The sequence below is a fragment of the Geotrypetes seraphini genome, chromosome 4, assembly GCF_902459505.1.
Source record: "Geotrypetes seraphini chromosome 4, aGeoSer1.1, whole genome shotgun sequence".
NCBI lineage: Eukaryota > Metazoa > Chordata > Amphibia > Gymnophiona > Dermophiidae > Geotrypetes > Geotrypetes seraphini.
Window position 1 is genome coordinate 18,267,942 of NC_047087.1, and position 16,924 is coordinate 18,284,865.

At 45.2% G+C, this 16,924-nt stretch overlaps 1 protein-coding gene across 4 annotated transcripts in view; it reads left to right on the plus strand.

Moving 5' to 3' along the window:
- Positions 1–61: 61 nt before the first annotated feature.
- Positions 62–16,924, plus strand: part of MEAK7 (MTOR associated protein, eak-7 homolog) — a 97,710-nt gene continuing 80,847 nt past the window's right edge. For all 4 annotated transcript variants that reach the window (XM_033942731.1, XM_033942732.1, XM_033942733.1 and 1 more), the window contains exons 1-2: positions 62–201; positions 10,460–10,632. In XM_033942731.1, the coding sequence (XP_033798622.1) occupies positions 10,483–10,632 (150 nt within the window). In that variant the 5' untranslated portion in view covers positions 62–201; positions 10,460–10,482. The remainder of the gene's footprint in view (positions 202–10,459; positions 10,633–16,924) is intronic.

Here is a 16,924-nt window from a genome sequence, read left to right on the forward strand (position 1 = left end):
ACGCGCCACAGTAGCGACGGGGGGAGGGTGGGGGAAGCCGCGACGGTTGGTGCGGGGAAAGGGGAGGGGGCTGTGACGCAGCCTGCGCTACTGCGCATGCGCGGCAGAGCTCGCCATTCACCAGACACTCACCTTCCCCGCGGGTGTTCCCGGAGCCGAATGCGGGAGCGAGGAGGGCACCTGGGGCTCCTGACTAACGAGGTAATAAAGGGAATGGATATAAAAAGTCGGGGGGGGGGGGAACCTTTCACTGGGCAGCACTGTCGTCTTGTCAGTAGAAGCTCTAGTTTAGTTTACACTGTGGTATCGAGTACTCTTTCCTCGGAAAGAAAAGTGGACGGGCCCAGGGCACGGGAGGGGGCAGGGCCAGCTCTGTGGGTGCTCAATATTAAGCAAATGCCTTCACTTTGTTCAAAGAAGGTTAATTTGTGATGGGTTTAGCACTCCCCCCCTTCCCAACTCCTTTATCATTTTGAAAAGTTGGCTCCTGGGTGCCACACAATTAATAGGAATCGGATATGTATTTTGTATGTAACGCCACTACCGAGCTATTTTATCATAACTCCAGCAACGTTGTGTTATTATTTGACTATACAGAACAAACAGAAAGAGAAGAACCAACAAGGTCTGCAGTGGGGGATATAAAAGCAAAGTAAACTGCAGACACACACGTACAATGATGCAGGCTAAATGTATTATATCAAATAATTGAATGTGACCTTCAAGATCATGAGGGGCATAGAGAGGGTGGATAGGGACAGATTCTTCAGGCTGAAGGGGACAACAGGTACGAGGGGGCATTCGGAGAAACTGAAGGGAGATAGGTTCAAAACAAATGCAAGGAAGTTTTTTTTCACACAAAGGGTCGTGGACACTTGGAATGCGCTACCGGAGGAAGTGATCAGGCAGAGTACGGTACAAGGATTCAAACAGGGATTGGACGGATTCCTGAGGGATAAAGGAATCGTGGGATACTGAGAGAGGTGCTGGGATGTAACACAGGTATAGAAAGCTAACCAGGCAATAAGTATAGATACCTAACCAGGTCGTGCATGTGCAAGACCGGAGGGTTAGGACTTCGATGGGAAGATAGGACTCAAAGGGAAACCAAGGTGGCAAGGGGGCCCCTTCTGGGATTCAGACAGGTCGTGACCTGTTTGGGCCGCCGCGGGAGCGGACTGCTGGGCAGGATGGACCTATGGTCTGACCCGGCGGAGGCACTGCTTATGTTCTTATGTTAAAAGTAACATCTTAAAACAAACCAAGGGACCCGACATGGTCCGTGTTTCGGTTAACACGCCTTCATCAGGGGTCCCAGGTTGAAAAGGGATCAACTGGAACTGCAAACAAACTATAGCCTGTGCAACAACAAACGCCGAAAAACAGTCTGTGTGTGGACTCCTATACTTCATCGTTTGGCCAGACTTTACGGTAGTTGTCCTGCAAACAACGGGATGGTTGGAGTGAGGTTGGACGGCATCTTCAGCATTTAGAAACTAGAACAATACCAGATTTTACAGTCTATGGCCCAGAAATATCAAAGAAGAGACAAGTTAATCTAATCATGTATTTTTTAAAAATGGGTTTAACTTATGGGCAGACTGGACGGCAGATGGGTCTTTATCTGCCATCATTTACTAAGTTACTAAGTATGTTATTTTGTTGCTCATGTATTGTACCATCATTACTGAAGTTAATGTTCATATTTCCAGCAAAGCTGCTCATGTGAACCGCTTTGAATTGACATCATAGTCATTAGTTAGATTGGTATAGAAGTTTAAAAAAATTAACAATAAAATTAATATTTCTTATCCTGAACTTAGTTATCAGTTCAGGCAGGTGTAATGATAGGAGTGGGGAATAGCCTAATGGTTAGACTATGGGCTGGGAGTTCAGCTGGTTGAAATTCCACTGCAGCTTTTAGTGAACTTGGGCAAGTCACTTAACCCTCCATAACTTAAGGTACTACAAGCTCACATAGGAGCTCTGGGACTGAAAAATACCTCTTGTACTTGAAAAGGCATGCAGGCAGGTGTGCAATAAATTCATTTAAATAAATTATGTCTCTGATCCTGAGATGAAGGGTTATGAAATCACTTGCCCAAGCCAAGGTCAAGGAGAGTAGTGGGAGTTGCATTTTGACCTCCTTGTTTCTTAATCCACTTCTCCATCTCTGTTGTTTTGGGTCTGCTTTTTATAGTAGGTCTGCTCTTGCTGTTTGTAGGAACTGTGTATTAAGCATTGTCCCACATTTTGTGTCTAGCTGCGCCTTGATCTTCTCTCAAAGAATCAGTCACTGTCCTTCTTCTGACATGTAGGAGTGTCTGTAATAGTTACACTATTTTGCCTGGGTTGTTCTTTGCTTATTAATATTTTTCATCAGCTGACTAGCTAGTGACCCTTGATCTGGTCATATTCTATTTCAGTGTTCTTCACTGCAAGTTCTCAGGGACAGTGGTGACCTTTGAGCAGCCCCTATTGTCTTTCTGTTTTTCCCCCCTGCTATTCTGCCTTTCTACCCAGGCACAGGCTAGAAAAGAGAAAGTGGATGGGGGGAATGAGCTACATGTTTGAAGGACAAGGCTTTTCTCAGTAAACAAAAGAGAATGCATTTGAGGATACTCCTCAATGAAGTTTGAAGGTCAGCTGGTGGGGATGAATGTCTTTGACATACATTGGTCAGCAGTATCGTGGCCCTACATGGGAAATATTTGGTGGCTCTCCTTCAGCTCATTAGAATCCAAAATGACCTTAACTTAAATATGAATGAAGACCGCTATTCTATTTACTCCCTCTTCTACGAAACCGGGCTAGCGTTTTTTAGCGCAGAGAGCCGCGCTGAATAGCCTGTGCTGCTCCCAACGATCATTCAGTTCCTATGAGCGTCGGGAGCAGCATGGGCCATTCAGCATGGCGCTGCGCTAAAAACCGCTAGTGCGGTTTCGTAGAAGAGGAGGTTAGTTTGCAGGCTTTTGTATGTTTGTCTTATCCTTATCTTGTTCTTCTTTCAGGGTCAGTAACTTTCAAAATTCCTTGAGGCCATAATTTCTTCTGTGGCTAGGCTGCTTTGATTTTATGATCAAAAAATATTCTAGTCCTAGCACAAAGAGAATGATCTCCCTTTTTTAATAGTTTCATTAGTCATATTTAGAAAATTATACATGCCCATGACGTTGTTATGGAAACCTTGTTTGCAAAGGCGTTTTTTTTTTTTTTGTTAACACATAACAGTCTGCTAACCATCAGCTATAAACAAGCTAACTGGCAATTGTAGGTTTAATAACTCAAAACACTACTGCTATGGAGTTCTGAAAATAGATTAAGGAACAAAGTGGCACTTGTATTGCAGTATAGGTCAAGGAGAGATGAAAGAAAGTAGAAAAGAGGTGCAGTTTATTAGTACCAGAAACAAAGACATGAAATTGCAAAACAAAAATCCGTTTTTAATTGCTTTGACCTTCAAAAAAGTTTCATTCCCACCTATCATAAATAGGAATGGCCTTGACAAATCTTCTTTGAATATAAGATACAGCAGCTAAGAGCTGTCTCACTACTCCCCTCCCGCTCTGAACTGCTTGTGGTATTTGCGGTATACAAAATAAAGTTGTTATTATTATTATTTTCACTGAAGTGAGGGGGGCAGGGGAGAATCTCTTCTAAGGTGTACTGCAGCTCCTTTTAGCCTCATTTACTAAGGCTGTTTTCCAATCCCATGTCCCAGGGAGAAGGAAACTTACTAAGGGACTGATGCTCAAAGCCAGGTGCTAAAGCTTACAACACAAAATCACAATAACAAAACAGAAAACCAGCTAAACTATGCACAAAGGAATGATATAAAAATAATATGCCCAATTAATTTGTGCTAACAAACTGAAATCAAGGGGAGGAACGTGCTTGGCACACATGCACAAGGGTTGTTTAGGCAATTGTGGCTCTTAAGCACATGTCCAGACCAGGGCCGGTTCAACCGTTGGACCCAGTGAGGCTCTAATCCAGAGCGCTAGAGATACAGAGTGCAGAAATCTCTGGCCCCAAGCTCAATGCTAGTGCTTCACCTGGTCCAAAGATTTCTTACCCTTCTTCTCTCTTGCTCCAGCATTTTTTCTCTTCTCTTTCCAGTCCCTAGTCCATCATTGCTCCTTCTCCCATGGCCCTCTAAATACTAACTTGCCAATAGCAACAACACACAGAGCAGCAGCTTTCTATCCTTCCTGTCTCCCTATGCAGTAGCTTTTCATCCCTCCCTACCATTCCCCTGTATAGCAGCTTCCCATCCCTCTCTCCTTCTCATCCCCCTGTGCAGCACCTTTCCATCCCTCCCTCATTCCCATCGCCCTGAGGCTCAGCTTTCCATCCCTCCCTCCTTCCTATCCCCCTGTGCAGCAGCTTTCCATCCCTCTCTCCTTTCCATCCCCCTTTGCAGCAGCTTTCCATCCCTCCCTCCTTCACATCCCCCTGTGCAGCAGCTCCCCACCTCCCTCTGTGAGATCTGATATACACTCTGGCCTCCCAAAGCAGCAGCAGCGGTGCGGTGACCAGCGGGCAGAGGCAGCATGGTAAACAGGCTACTTCTGGCCTGTGCCGCCAGGGCTTCCTTCTGCCATGTTATCGGTGAAGTCATCATTGATGCATCAGGCTAAGAGCAGCCTGTTCAGAGTGCTGTCTCTGCTGGCTGGCCACCGCTGTTGCTACTGCTGCTTTAGGAGGGACAGAGGTATGTCAGGACTGTAGTATTATATCTAACTAGTGTTTAAGCCCATTACATTAACGGGTGCTAGAATAGATGTGTCTGTCTGTCTGTGTTTCTTTATCTCTCTCCTTGGCTGCTGTCTGTGTCCGTCTGTCCTCCCCCCCCGAGCAAAGCTGTCTGCCCACAGTACACACCTCCCCCCAAAGCAGCCCCCTTTCCCTCTCCCTAACTGTCTCTCCATGGCCCCTTCTGTCTCCCCCCCAGAGCAAAGCTGTCTGTCCCCAACACACCTCCCACCCAAAGCAGCCCCCTTTCCCTCTCCCTATCTTTCCATGGCCCCTTCTGTCTGCCCCCAGAGCAAAACTGTCTGTCTCCAGCACACCTCCCCCCCAAAGCAGCCCCTTTTCCCTCTCCCTATCTCTCCATGGCCCCTTCTGTCTCCCCCCCCGAGTAAAACTGTCTGTCCCCAGCACACCTCCCCCCCAAAGCAGCCCCCTTTCCTTCTCCCTATCTCTCCATGGCCCCTTGTCTTCCCCCCAGAGCAAAACTGTCTGTCCCCAGCACACCTCCCCCCCAAAGCGGCCCCCTTTCCCTCTCCCTATCTCTCCATGGCCCCTTCTGTCTCCCCCCAGCACACCCCTCCCCCAAAGCAGCCCCCTTTTCCTCTCCCTGTCTCTCCATGGCCCCTTGTCTTCCCCCCAGAGCAAAACTGTCTGTCCCCAGCACACCTCCCCCCCAAAGCAGTCCCCTTTCTCTCCATGGCCCCTTCTGTCTCCCCTCAGCACACCCCTCGCCCCAAATAAGCCCCGTTTCCCTCTCCCTCTGGCCCCTGAATTAATCCCCCTGCTTACCCTCCCTCCATCCCGGCGTCTTCTGGCCTGCTCCTCTTCAAAGCAGGCCGCGATCGTGGTGGCCGGTCCCAGCGAACTTCGCAGGCCGCTCCCCAACCCGGAAGCATGCTCCACCCCCCGACGCGATCCCGTGCGTCAGAGGGAACGTGCCACCGAGGCCAGAAAGCGGCCTGCGAGGCCCGCAAAAGCCGGCCACGATCGCAGGCTGCCCCAAAGAGGAGGATCAGCGGAATTAACAGCAGCGGTGAGCGAGGGCGGGAGGTATGTTTCAGCTTGCTTCGGGTTGGTGAGGTGAGGGCGGGAGGTGTGTTAAGCTTGCTTCGGGTTGGTGAGGGCGGGAGGAGGGGAGTGGCCAGAGTGATCATTGGCCGGGTTCTAAAATGGAATACGGCCACGGATCACACACCACGGCGGCAGTAATCACGCTTTTTTATATTTTTGATTATTTGAATAGTTTCATAGTAATGATACTTCTATGTATTATTGAGTAGGGAGGGAGGGGAGGAAAGGTTATTCTATTCAATAAGAATAATTTATATATTAGATTTCTTATATAATATTTAAAATATTACAGAATATTAATTTGTAATGAAATGTTATACTTAATGCATATATGAGAGTTAATCAAGTGTGTATCTTTAAGTTCATATGAGTTTAACTGCTACACATGCAAAAATGAATAAAGAATTAAAAAAAAATAAAGCGCATGCGCCACTAATCTTTTATTATATAGGATACATCCCCTTAATACATTTTATTACAATTGCACCTTTTCATTTTTGCTCCTCTTTTTTGTTATATGTGTTCTGTATATGATCATACCAAAACTGCAGATATGTATAACGATGTAGGCAAAATTTATTGTGACAACCAAAGTATATCTAAAAACCTTTTTACCAAACAGGGGACCCAACACGGTCCGTGTTTCGGACAACCTTCATCAGGGGTCCATGGTAGAAAAGGGAAGAAAAATATATCACAAAAAATTGCAGTGAGATTTTACTATATTCAGTGACCCTCGCCGAAACATATAATCCGTTTTTTTCTACTGTAATTTTTCACTGCAATTTTTTGTGTCATATTTTTCTTTCCTTTTCTACCATGGACCCCTGATGAAAGTTGTCCGAAACACGGACCGTGTTGGGTCCACTGTTTGGTAAAAAGGTTTTTAGATATACTTTGGTTGTCACAATAAATTTTGCCTACATCGTTGTACATATCTGCAGTTTTGGTTTGTTTGTTCCTGCTTGGTTTTTTCACTGTAGACAAGGTTGGATCTCCCTTTTCCCTTTGGTTCTGCTGCTGTATATGATCATACACAGAGCTTTTATACAGCATATATTACCAAACAGACTCCCATAGCTATTGCAGTCAGCTGTTTTGCAAATTCCTTGGACCAAGTTGCAACCAATGTTATAAAATATTTCTTCTTTTACATTCCTGCCTATACTATGCCATGTTGCTAATTTGTTTTCAGGCAGTTCTATAAATTCTTTGCTCAGTGCATACAGTTTAAGCTACCAGCACACGCACGTTTTAGAGGTGTGAAATAATGCCTTAGTTGTTGCGTAATTTAAATATTTCATACAAGAAAGAAATTACTGAAAAGAAAGAAAGTCACCTTTTGTTCATCTTTTTCCTTTTAGTTTTTTGTAGGGCGGGGGGATTAGAGTTTTGCTTAGACTTTTCAACAGTAGCTAAAGTTGAGTTTTAATTCAGGCACAGTAGATAAGTTCCTTTCCTTAGCAACAGCAGCAGATGAATCCAGAGACTAGTGAGATAGCACACATCTACCAGCAGGTAGAGATAGAGAACTGATTCACAGGTATATATTATGGATGGAACCCTTCCTGGCTAGTTAGTATGCTCTATTTTCAACAGGTTAGATGGCTGCTAGTCTTCTGGCTCCTGGCTTCAGCTCCTGGAAATGAAAGTCTATTTCCTCCTTTTGCTTCGGCTTCAGTAGAGTTTAGGAGTGTTGGCTAAATGGTGCCAACTTTGGGGACAACACCTGGGACCCCCAGGTCCCTTCCCCACCCTCTTCACCTGTGGAGAAAAAGGAGGAATTTGTTGGTTCGGAGATCTTCTTCCCATAAGAAAAATTAATCAAAGATAGCAGTGTCTCTTAAACACTAGAGTATTTGTTAGCCTTGTGTATAAATTGATTCAGATTGTGCTTAATAGGGTTAATTTCATAGCAAGGCACCTATGTAAACTGCTCTATTCAAGTAGCCCCTCATCTCTCTCCTTTAGGTCACAGTTCTTCAACCGGCGGTCCGCGGACCGGTGTCGGTCCGCAAAAAAATCTTGCCGGTCCGCGAAGGATTCGGTCCCCGCCGCAACGAAAGGCCGGCGTCAGCTGACTTGCAACTTCCTGTTGCAGTCGCGGTGCCGGGACTCCTGCCTTCGCCGGGACTCCTGCCTTCCACCGCGTTTGCCTCCTGCCTTGTCTCCGCACCTCTAGACCAGCAGCGGCAGCTCTGTATATTTTTAACTTCGGCACAGAGCTGCCCCTAATCAATAGTTTAGCGCGGTTTCATGAGGCAGCTTCGGGGCCTTTGCTAGGCCGGCCCGCTCCGAAGCTGCCTCATGAAACCGCGCTAAACTATTGATTAGGGGCAGCTCTGTGCCGAAGTTAAAAATATACAGAGCTGCCGCTGCTGGTCTGGATTCTTGGCCCACTGAAGGAGGGCAAAGAGCAGCTGTCCTGAAGGTTTCCCTTCCTCTCGCCTTTGCAGGTCCCTTTTTTCCACCTTTTTTTTTTTCTTCTTCAAACGGCAACGGGCCCCAGCATCGACATCAATCAAGTAAGTTCCACTGTTCCTTGCAAGCGGTTCTGCTCGGCCAAAGCTTCCCCTCTGACATGAGCCACCTCAGGGGAAAGAAAGTGACCCGCAAAGGTGAGGGGAAGGGGGCAGATAATGGAAGTTGGAGGGGGGGAGAGAGAAGGAGCAGATGATGGAATGGAGGAGATGAGAGAGAGAAGGGGACAGATGATGGAAGTGAGAAGAAGGGAGAGAGAGCAGAAGGCAGATGGATGTCAGTTGAGAGGGGAGAGCAGATGCTGAATGGAAGTGGGGAAAGAACACATACTGGATGGAAGGAGATAAATAAAGGGGGAAGAAAATAGTAAGATAATGGAGGGGTGAGGGAAAGGGGTGACAAGCTGTGGGTAGACACAGTGAAAAGAGGGAAACAGGACTAAATAGTAAGAAAGAATTTAATTTAGATGGAGGCAGAAAATAGAGAAGGAAGACCAGAGAAGAAAAGGGAAGAGAGAGCAGAGAACAATATCAGATCTGAGTGGAGGAAATGAGAAGAGAGATGCTAAAAACCACAGGGGGGAGGGAAGGACAGAGATGCCAGACCATGAGGGGAACAGAAGGAAGATGATGGATGCCAGACCAAATTGGGGGGGGGGGGCAGGAGGATAGATGGAAGGGGCAGATGCTGGACTGAAGAGACAGAGAAGGTTATCATGCCGCTGTACTGGGCCATGGTACGCCCTCATCTGGAGTACTGTGTCCAGCACTGGTCACCGTACATGAAGAAGGACACGGTACTACTCGAAAGGGTCCAGAGAAGAGCGACTAAGATGGTTAAGGGGTTGGAGGAGCTGCCGTACAGCGAAAGATTAGAGAAACTGGGCCTCTTCTCCCTCGAAACATTCAAGATACTGAAAGGAATAGACTTAGTAGATAAAAACACTATTCACCCTCTCCAAGGTAGGGAGAACGAGAGGGCACTCTCTAAAGTTGAAAGGGGGTAGATTCTGTACAAACGTAAGGAAGTTCTTCTTCACCCAGAGAGTGGTAGAAAGCTGGAACGCTCTTCCAGAGGCTGTTATAGGGGAAAACACCCTCCAAGGATTCAAGACAAAGTTAGATAAGTTCCTGCTGAACAAGAACGTGCGCTGGTAGGGCTAGTCTCAGTTAGGGTGCTGGTCTTAGACCAGAGGGCCGCCGCGTGAGCAGACTGCTGGGCATGATGGACCACTGGTCTGACCCAGCAGTGGCAATTCTTATGTTCTTATGTTCTTAGGGCAGACGCTGGATGGAAGAGAGTGAAAAGGCAATGAAAGCAGAAACCAGAGACGACAAAAGGTAGAAAAAATAATTTTATTTCTATCTTGTGATTCAAATATATCAGATTTGAAGTATGTATCTTGCTAGACATAACTGGGGAGTGCAAAGCCCAGGCACTACTACTTCTTTAGCTTCCAGCTGGCTTAGGGCTCTCTGACCAGGGGGCAGTTGCCCTAGTTCTACTCCCTAAAACCATTCCTGTCATGTGTGACTGTGATATTCTATTACATGATATTTGTGTAGCATTCTGTAATAATTTAGCTTATTCAGTTTTCTTGATAGTAGAGGGGATATATGTGAAGGGGAGGGGAGACAGGGTTTTTGTTGATCTTTGCCCTGTATTATTTGTATTTATAAAATGACAATTGTATAGAATATTGTTTCTTTTTATACTTTAATAAAATATGTTCAATATAAAATCATAACTATTTGAGGCTTGTGCAGATGGGATCAGATGGTTTGTGGGACCGAGCTCGCGGGGATGGGGCGGCGATGGTTTTTAAAAAAATTTCAGTCTTAGTAGTTTGCCGGTCCACAAAATAATTATTTTATTTCCGCAGGTCCACAGGTGTAAAAAGGTTGAAGAACACTGCTTTAGGTCACACAGACACATGTGCACACAGGTACAAATGCGCACATGTGCACAGGGGTTGGAAAGAATTTCCATAATTTTTTTTTATTTCCTAGTGCCTCTGCTTTATGGTAACTTTTTTACTTATCTGTGGGAGACTCAAAGCAGTACTCAGCAGATTTCCCATTTAACTGGGTCATCTGTTTCTTCCTTTTTCTCACATCTTTTTGTTTTGTGTTTTATTTGTTGTTGTATTCTGTAGGACTCCTTCAGATATCAGGAAAGATGGGAAATGTAGAAAGCAGCTCTTATCAGAAAAGCCTTTTAAGATTTCTTCCAGAAGAACAGAAAGAGATTAATGAAACATTCTACAACATGTCTGGAGAAAAAAATGAAAAGGCTTCTAGAGAAACAGTGAACTTGCAGCAGCTGAAGGTAAGAGAAAGGCAACTTGCTTGTGGAATTGGATTACTTCACATTCATTATGAATTAGTACCTGCAAATTTTAGGCTTCAATTTTTACTAAACATCTGTATCCACCGGATACTTCTGTGCTTTTTTGGATATGATTTGGGAAACCTGAAATAACTCAGGCAAATTCAATGTACACAACTTCAATAGCTTTAGGCTTAAGTGCTGTATATAAAAATATTAAATAAAAAATATCCTGTAAGGGGATACTTCTGTAAGGAGCTGTGTAGATGTATGCAGTAAGAACATGCTTAAATGCTAGTATTCTAGTCATAATCGCAATTAATATTTTTGTTTGCTTACCTACTAATTGGGTAGGAATAGGATCAATACTGGCAAATATTTTTAAATAATCAGCAAAGCCGCAAAGCCCCAGTAACCACCAGGAAATAGTTATACAAGGTTGCTCTAATTGCATCCCAATGTCTTATATTGGCTTTATTTAAAACATCAGGAAAACAATAAAAAAAATCTGTTCCAAAAATCCCTCAATCACAGATCCTATCCCACCCAAAAGGAAGTTAAAAAACAGTTCAGAGTGACAGACCAAAACTGAAAATAAAAAAGTTCTGAAACAAACAAAGTTCTGGTCAGTTCTACAATCTCATCTGATTTCATCAAATCATATTCAACAAAACTTAGCGGTACTTTTCTTCTGTTGGAGGTCTCAAATACTCTCTACTTCTGGTGTTTCCACTATACCCACTGCAACAATGAACACTATTCCATGTCATATATATGAATCAAAAGGGAAACACCTTCTTTCAAAGCCCCGACAATTGCGTGAAAACACACTACATCAGGAGGAAGAGCTGGCTTTGCTGATTCTTTTAAATATTTGTCAGTATTGAGCCTATTCCTCCCCAATTAGGAAGTAAGCAAACAAAAATATTGATTGTAGTTGATACATTAAATTGTTGGTTTCCCTTTTTTCTGTTTTTAGTATTCTAGTCATTATATGTATTATCCCAGGACAAGCAGTCAGCATATTCTTAACTGATGGGTGACGGCACCGACGGAGCCCCGGTACGGACAATTTTAGAGTGATTGCATTCTAAGAACTTAGAAAGTTCTAGCAGGCCGCACCATGCACGCGCGAGTGCCTTCCTGCCCGACGGAGGCGTGCGGTCCCCAGTTAAGATAAGCCAACTAAGAAGCCAACCCGGGGAGGTGGGTGGGACGTAAGAATATCTGCCAGAATTTCCCTCAGAGGGTAAAATTAACAAGGTACAGAGTTGCCTGTATTGTGCTTATTTTATATTAAAAAAAACAACAACCAGATAATGTGAGGCTTTTCAGAAAGCAGGAAAAGCAGCAATCAAGTATATTGCAAATTTTCAGTCATCAGCTCATGTTTCAGAGAATCCAAAAATCCAATAAGAGAACTTGCAAACAATATCCAAACATTTATTTTGAATATATTTGAAAGTTTATTTATTGATATTGGGATGTCTTTGAAATATAGACTGATTGGAATTTTTTGGAGAACATCTTCCTGGACTCCCAAACTCAATTGCTGCTTTTCTTAAGGCCCTTGCATCATCTGTTTGTGGAGTCCTTATACTAATATGTGCAAAGAAACACTTTATTAGCTCAATGACTTGACATGTATGAGTTTTGACCTACAAGGCCTGCCTCGAGAGTCTATAAATAATTGACACACATAAATAATATATTAAAAAAATTAAAACATAGGGTTCCTTTTACAAAGCTGTGCTAGCGGTTTTATCGCGCGCACTTGATTAGCGTGCACTAGCTGGAAATCTACCGCCTGCTCAAAAGGCTTTGTAAAAGGAGCTCATAGTGTGTGTGTGTGTGTATATATATATATATATATATATATATATATATATATATATATATATTTCCCTAGCAACAGCAGCAGATGAATCCAGAGACCAGTGGGATAGCTCACAACTACCAGCAGGCGGAGATAGAGAAACTGATTAACAGGTGGTCCTATTGGCTGGCACTCCTCCTGTCTCATCAGTAATCTCTATCTCCCAGCAGGAAAAGGTCGCTATTCAACTAGCTCCTGAATTCTGGCTGTGGCTGGAACTTTATTTTCTCCTGTTGAGGTTTCTCTTCAGTGAGACTGCCATTCTGTTTCTCCTGTTGAGATTTTCTCTTCAGTGAGCTGGCAGTGCTATTTCTCCTGTTGAAATTTTTCTCTTCAGTGAGACAGGGGTGTCCGGTTGAACGGTGCCGGCTTTAGAGGTTACACTTGGGCCCCCCCTTGTCCCTGCCTCACCCTCCCTCCATTGCTAGAGGGTCTGACTGGGTCTCAATTTTTTTCTTCTTTCCCTTCTCTGTAAAAAAAAAAAAAAAAAAAAAAAGACCACAGTTGTTACATTCTGCCATGCTTTTGCTGCAAACTGGCTTCAACTGGCCCTAACAACTAGCTTGTGAGTATGTCTGGCTTTTACGGTTGTTTGAACTTCAGGTTCTGTTTGGGAGTCTTAGTACTGTGGGTTCGGTCATCATACATTTAAGGTATGGATATTTTATTGAGGCTAAGTTTTATGACTAGAAATCCATGGAGGGAGCCGGGACTTCCCGCCCTTTGCAAGCACGCGCTTTGTTTCCTTGTTGGTTACAGCGCAGCAGTAGCGATGCGATTTCATGCTCGTACTTGTTCTCATTGTTGGGTTTCAGTACAGCAGTAGTCCTGTTTATTCTGAGGCTCTCTTTCATCAGTGTTTGTCACGGCCATGTGCAGCTGATTGTGCAGGTGCCGGTTTATAGCAGCGCGCATGAGATGGGATATGTTTTTTCCGGCGCTGTGGGCCGTTCTGGTTATTCCCCGAGTCTGATTTTCTTTCTATGCAAGCTGCGGCAGGGTAAATTTTGCGGGGCTCGAATCCGACTATGTTTCTAGGAGCGTTGATGCAGCGGCCACGTGTCAGCGAGAATCAGGCGTGCGCATGGGTCTCTGGCGATGGCGGGAGAGCTGCAGCGTTCCGGTAGTTTGTTTCCAGCTGACTTTGGTCAGGGTATGCCGGGGCTTCTCTCCTTTCCGGTTCAGACAAGTTGTATGTGTTTAACCAGCTTTGGGACAAGCTTGGGCAGCTTTATATGTCTATGTCTGTGTTCCTGCTGTACTCCCTTGAAGGAAGCTGCTTGTTTAATCGGACTCTGGGGTTAGCACTCAAGGGGTTTACCAGAGAGACTCTGACCTGTGCTAGGTCACCCAGTCTCGGTTTGTCTCCAGACTGGGGCGACATATGGCAACTCACGGCACAGTGAGATCAGCAGTAAGATAGTGCCCTGTATTTCACACAGTACCTCTCTTGGGGTCCATGCAGATTGAGCCTTTGTCTGTTGGTAACTGTCCTTATTTGGGCCTCTGTGCTGAGCTGCATGTGTCTAGTAGTGGCACAGGATATTTATGCCTAAAGGTAGTACAAGCAGTTTCCAAGTTCGGGCTGTCTCTATGGGCATAATGACACTGCGCATATTCCTGCGGCCAGGACTCTCTTTCTCTATTTCTGAGGGGGCCTGGACTTCAGATTTCCATGCTTATCACACTGGTTTCTCCTGTCACCATTTTCTCATGGCACATGCTAGACGGGCCCCCCGACCAGACAGAAAGGGCTGTACAGCTCCTTTTAACCAGGAGTCAGTTACCTATTCTATCTAAGCCGCGGAGGATCACGCACTATGTGGTTGTTAGCCTCATCCCTGAAGCTCTCATTAACGATGTGAGCTTTGTCTGATACCTGTGAGGATGCTGTTGTTTTCCACGGGGCGGTAGATGCAGCATCTTGATTGAGTCTAGTACGTATTCGCTTTAAAGGACATACGTATTTCACTCATGTTGCATGGGGTTAGTACTGTTTTCATGGTTCCAGTATATTCCTCTTTACATTGTGAACCTTGATTTTTCCTAGGAGAATCTTCTTGCAGATCCTACAGTCTCATTCTGCCATTCCCTGACCTTCTGCACTTCATTCTGAGGGGATCTTGACTTCTTCCAATGATTCTTCAGGCTTTCTCATGAGGGAGAAGACACTAATGTCAGGTCAGAGGGCTGTGAGATTTTTCAGGATGCTTGCATCTTTGCATTCTCCTCAGGTTTTCCAGTTCGTTCTTGGAGTCTCTATGTTTTGTGTTTCCCTTTTCAGTGTTACTGGTCCTCAGGACGGTCTTGTAGTTCTTCGGGAACTAAGGGACGTTGTTCCACTTACTGCATGGTGCCCGAGACGGGGGCATTGGGCAGGCTGGATCCCATTCTGCTGAATTAGTTTCTCGGGGTTATACATTTCTGCAGACAACCTGGGAGTATATTTACATTTTCTCTATGGACTCCGAATCGGCACTTGGTTTGCCTGCCTCTCTTGGAGCGGCGCTTTCGGTTTTGGCACATGCCATTTCGCCTACCCAGGCTTCACGAACGTTTTAGGTGATGTGGGCGGTGATACCGTTTTGGCGCTACCAGGCGATTCATCTAATTTCTTCTTGACTGCCTGCTTGATTCGGACGACTTCCAGTCGGGCCATTTGACTGACACGAAAAGGGTGATATCTTTTCCTCAGTTCTTTACACGTGCATCTTTGAATTTGCACAGCACTCTTTTCTCCTGTACTATTTATAGGTATATCGGGGTGATGTTTTTATTCATATAGGAGATACATGTGTTTCTTTCCGGAGACTTGGGCGTGGGGTCTCGGTCTCAGATTGGTATTCTTCTTCGCTTACCATGACCAAGAGTATGGGATTCTGTACAGTTTCTGGGATCCATATTGCTGACTCCACTGGGGACTTCGGCTTGCTTTCCCCTACTTACGCTACAGCAGGCGCTTTTGTTCCGGTGGTTCCCGGTATCTCAGGGTACCAATTATTTGGTATGCTCCTCCTGCATCACTCTGTATGATTTGGTGGCTCAGTGCGATTTCTCTTTTCAAGGCATGCCTCGGTCTTTGCTGGACTATCTCATGACCACCGACCATCCCGGGCTGTCGGGTTGGGGGGCTCCGTGGCTTCCATCCTCAGCTCCTGGAGTCTGGTCTTCAGAGGCGACTCAGTACTTGTTCATTCTTCTGCTCTTGAGCAGGGTCAGGCTACCTTTTTGGAGCTTCAGATCATTCTTCCGGATTGCCGCTGAGGGTCCTTTTGGTCAGTATTAGGATGGGGGTATTTCTCTACTGCTTGGGCAGTAAGTGTTGTACTCATTGGCAGGTGAAGTTGTTCTGCTTCAATGGGTGGACTCTCATCTTCGTCTTCTGTTGGCAGATCCTTTTATGGATCAGGTTAAGAGTTTGGATAGACTTTCTCTCCGCAGAATCTGAGCATGGCCCATTTCTTGTATGTTACAGTGTACAGCGCTGTGTACGCTCTGGAAAGTGTGCATGTTAGTAATAGTGTAATCTTCTGCATCCTGGATATTGAGATTTGTGGCTCAAGCGTTCTAGCTCTTTTTATGGAAGTGAGATCTGCTTGACCTAGACCTCATGGCCTCGTCTCTCAATTCTAAGCTTCCTAGCTTCTTCGGCGGGCCCAGGGAGTGGGAGTTAGAGGGGGTAGCTGCATGGCTCCTTTCTCGCTTCTGCCTTCTCTTTTTCAGTGTTTTCCGCTGGCTGATGATGGCTTGGATTTGCCACCTCGAGCTCGCTTTCCGGGCACAGTATTTGTAGAATCTCTGGATTGGTGGCGCCATCCTTACTTTGCGGATTTGATGAGTCTTTCGACAGCCGGACTAAGAAATTTCCTGGTATCTCCGGCTTTGCTCGCCTAGGGTCCGTTCAACATGGATATTTGTACTACTTTAGTATTACGACCTAGTTTTTTGAAAAATCTTGGCTGACGTGTAAGGATTATGCGAAGCAGGTTGTTTCTTCTCTTATCCAGGTGCTACGGACGTCTTCTCCTGTGGCTTCTGCTTCCTTTTGGAGGTTTTTCCTTTCTTGGGTGCTTCTTAACGTTTGAACCACTCCAGAGTTCCTTTTTGGCACAGGTGTATTGCCGAGGGCTTAGCGTTCAATTCCCTTCAGCTTCTAGTGCCATTCTTAGCTTGTTACAAAGGCTAAGTATATTGCTCTTCGCTTACTTCTTAGCTTCATGTAGTACAGGTTCTAAACAGAGTGCGCCTCTTAGAAAGCCCGGTTTGGAGTACAATCTTCACGTACTTCTTCTCAGTATACCGAAGGCTTCATTTCATCCTTGTCTTTTGGGACTCTAAAGGGCTGTGCCGTTGAACATGGGGTTTCTTGTGGCCATGGCTTCAGCTCTGCAGTTTTCTATGTTGCAGGCCTTGTTC